This window comes from Oryctolagus cuniculus, chromosome 3 (genome assembly GCF_051225735.1).
Source record: "Oryctolagus cuniculus isolate XC-2025 breed Fujian yellow rabbit chromosome 3, ASM5122573v1, whole genome shotgun sequence".
Taxonomy (NCBI): domain Eukaryota; kingdom Metazoa; phylum Chordata; class Mammalia; order Lagomorpha; family Leporidae; genus Oryctolagus; species Oryctolagus cuniculus.
In genome coordinates this window covers 68,924,354-68,927,701 of record NC_142869.1, presented here as the reverse complement: position 1 = coordinate 68,927,701, position 3,348 = coordinate 68,924,354, and the positions used below count along the sequence as shown (strand labels likewise).

Below are 3,348 nucleotides of genomic sequence, written 5' to 3'. Positions count from 1 at the left end.
CAATAATTTATTTAAATAATCTCTTCATATTGTAAAATCAACATTAAGAGCATGTTGTTTTCATAATAAATAACCCCAAAATACCTTGCATTTCAAGAACAAAGACTTTAGGATAAGACAAAACAAACCCAAATCAGTAGCTTAATTTAACTGAGTTTTTTTGTTTTTCTTCAAAGTGAAAAATAAAACGGAGGGGTTGCTGAGGTCCCTGCTAAACTGCAGTTTCCACAACCGGGGGTTTACAAAAATGTCTGAAAAGATGAGGATCTTCATACAAATAAATCAGTGGGAAAATCTGCACAGACACTTTTATTTACAAACTCTGTGTCGAAGTCCAGGCTAATAATCCTGAATAGGTTTTAAAAAAGATAATTTAAACACATTTTTTGCAGTGTCCACATATTAAAAAATCATTTTTTTCCAACATCAAAATGAGGTCATCCGCAAAGGCACCTAAACTTTTAAAAAAATAAAAATAAAAAAACTCCACTGGTGATGGATGAGGAGAGAGCTAAGGGGGCGTCGCGGGAGGGGGGGTGACTAAGAGGGTTGGGGGCTCCGACGGCTGCGGACGGCGGGGCCGCGCGGGTCACAGGGGCACGCTGGGGAGGGCGGGCCCCGGGAGGTCAGCGGCCGAGGCCGGCAGGAGCTGAGCCCGGGGGCGGGCGAGGAGAAAGGAGCCTCAGAGCGCCGGGGAAGCCTCGCGGGCGGGGGAGGCGGCCCTCTCCGCGTCCCAGCTCAGGGCCCCGGGCGAGGAAGGCGCCGGACGGCCTCGCCCGGGCGGGGGTGGGGGGTGCGGCAAGTTCGAGGCGGGGCTCCAAACGGCCGAGCCCGGGGCTCAGGTCGGAAATGCGGCCGTGGGGGCGACCTTCGCCGCGCTGCTGCCCAGTTCCCCCGGGAAGAGCCTGGGGGGGGGGGCGCAGCAGCCGCGCGCGGGAGTAGGGCCTGGGCGGCCCATCCCGGACCGCAGCCCCGCGCAGAGGTGGCCGGCGGTGGCGGGCCTGGAGCAGGGATCCTCCGCTTGGGGACGGGGGCGAGCACTGAGGATCACTGGTCTCTGCTCTCTCAGTCTCTGGCGCGGTCTCCCTGGGATTAGAAAATCGCCCCCGCGCTCACCGGGGCGCCCCCGCCGCCGTGGTGGTGGTGGTGGTGGGGCTGCGGGGTCTGCGCCGGGTGCAGCAGCGGCGCGGCGGCTTGCAGGTGTGACGCGGAGCCCGAGGCCTGGTGGTACCAAGGGTAGTTGCCCAGGAAAGCCGAGGCCGCGCTGCTGGGGCTGGAGCCCGAACTGCCCGCGCCGCTGCCGCCGCTGCCCGGGCCGCCGCCGCCACCCGCGATGCGCTGCGGCGCGCCGAAGTCCCACGAGGCCGGCGCGGAGACCGGCGGCGAAGCACACGGGGGCGAAGCGCTGGCCCCAGGGTGTTGCTCCGAGGGGATCTCGCCGCTTTTCCACATCTTCTTGAACTTAGATCGGCGGTTCTGGAACCAGATTTTGACCTGTACGGAAACAAGGACGCGGGCATTACATAAGTGGTTTGGGAACCTGGGCATGGGGCAGGGGAGCGAGCAGAACAAGACGGCGCGAGCCCATGGTTAAGAGCTGAGCGCTCCGGATGGGTGAGCGGGCGCGTGCGGCAGCCTCGCAGCCACGCGGGTCGCCTGCCCCGCGTGGAGGTGATCTCAAGAAGGCCGACGCCTGTGCAATGTGCGCCGTGGAGCGGCTGCCGCGTGTGGGGTCCGGAGGGCCCAGGGTGGGGGTGGTTCTCCCGCGTAATCAGTAGCGAGCTGCGTCTTCTGCCCACCCCAGTCCTCCGTCCATCCCTCGCGGCAGCCTCCTGGGAATTTTCAGTTTGGGGCCTAGAAGTTCTGGAAAGCCCTCGAAATCCTGAAACCACACGTGTGGAAGCAGTGTCCCAAGGCCTCCTGCGTCCCAGCACCCAGGTTAGCGCCCTCCCGGCCCCCGCGGGGCGCGCGCCGCACCTGAGTCTGCGTGAGGCCCAGAGACGCCGCCAGCTCGGCTCGCTCGGGCAGCGCCAGGTACTGAGTCTTTTGGAAACGCCGCTGCAGGGCCGCCAGCTGGAAACTGGAGTAGATGGTGCGGGGTTTCCGGACTTTCTTTGGCTTCCCGTTCACTATCCGGATCTCAGGCTCGAGGTCCTCCTTTTCTGCAACGAAACGGAATCGTGAGACCCGCGCGACTCGGGGGGGGGGGGTGTCCTGGGCCGGGGGGAGGGGTGTCCCGCCGGCCTGCAGGGCTCGGCGGAGCCATGGCCCGAGCCAGGGTTCTTGGAGATGCTGCGCGGGCTCCAGGCACAGCCGCGCTGCCGGGACTGGCGCCGCTACAGGAAGCGGGAGCTGACCGCCCTGGAGAAGGGCAGGTGCCCGGCCCGCGGGAGGGGCTGGAGAGGTAGACAGGTGGCGAGGCAAAGCGGCCGCCAGGAGGCTGGCACCGCGCGGGGGCGCAGACGGTGACACGCGGCGGTGCGAAAGGCCAGGGTGTCCGATGCCCCTCCCCAGACACGTTTGCCCCACGCATCCCAAGGACCGGACGCCAGCGGCGTGCCTACCCGGCTCGTTGTTGGCTGGGGACGAACCGGTCCCGTAGGGCGCGTAGGAGGTGTAGGCGGCGGTGTAGCCCAGGTCGTAGCTGCCCTTGGCGTTGTAGGGGACGTTGCTGAGGCCGCTGGCGTGGTACTGGTAGGAACCCATGTGCGCGTAGGGCGAGCCCCCCGCGCCGCCGCCGCCACCGCCGCCGCCGCCCGCCGGGTGCTGCTGGTTGGTGTAGTAGCTGCTGTCGGTGGCGGTGGACACTGGGAGGGTGGGCGACTCCTGGGGCTTGTGGAGGCCGCCGCCGCCGCCGCCGCCGCCGGGGCCCGCGCCGCCGCCGCTCGGGGGCTGCTGGTGCTGGTGGTAGGTGCTGGAGGCCGAGATCTGGGTCGAGTGCATATCAGCCACCAGACTGTCAAAGACTCCAGTCATCCTGGCCCGGGACGGGGAAGAGCCGGGGCGGCGGGCTTGCGGGGGCCGCGAGGCGCCTCCTTCGTCTCTCTCGGTCCCCTCCAGCGGCCAATGTAATTACGGGGGTGGCGGGGAGGGGGGAGGCAAACAGGAATCGAGGCGACCGTCTAGCGCCGCCTCCTCCTCCTCCTCCTCCTCCTCCGGGGGAGGCGGTCAGCGCGCGGCGCTCGGGACGGCTCCGGTCCGCCGCATCCTCTCTCGGCCGCTTGCCCAGCGCGCGCTCGGGCGGGGGGCGGGCAGTGCAGGGGGCAGGGCTGGCTGGCGGGGCCGGGTCGCGGCTCCGGGAGGCGGGAGCAGGTGAGCGGCCCCGCGCGGCTTTACGATTGTCTGGCG

General features: G+C 66.1%; 1 protein-coding gene across 1 annotated transcript; it reads right to left on the bottom strand.

The window, feature by feature from the left end:
• On the bottom strand, nucleotides 1-3,348 carry DLX2 (distal-less homeobox 2). Its single transcript, XM_051848519.3, has 3 exons — nucleotides 2,565-3,348; nucleotides 1,978-2,162; nucleotides 1-1,494 (listed from the first exon to the last, which is right to left on the bottom strand). The coding sequence occupies exons 1-3, from the start codon at nucleotides 2,974-2,976 to the stop codon at nucleotides 1,093-1,095; spliced, it is 999 nt and encodes a 332-aa protein (XP_051704479.1). The 5' UTR covers nucleotides 2,977-3,348; the 3' UTR covers nucleotides 1-1,092.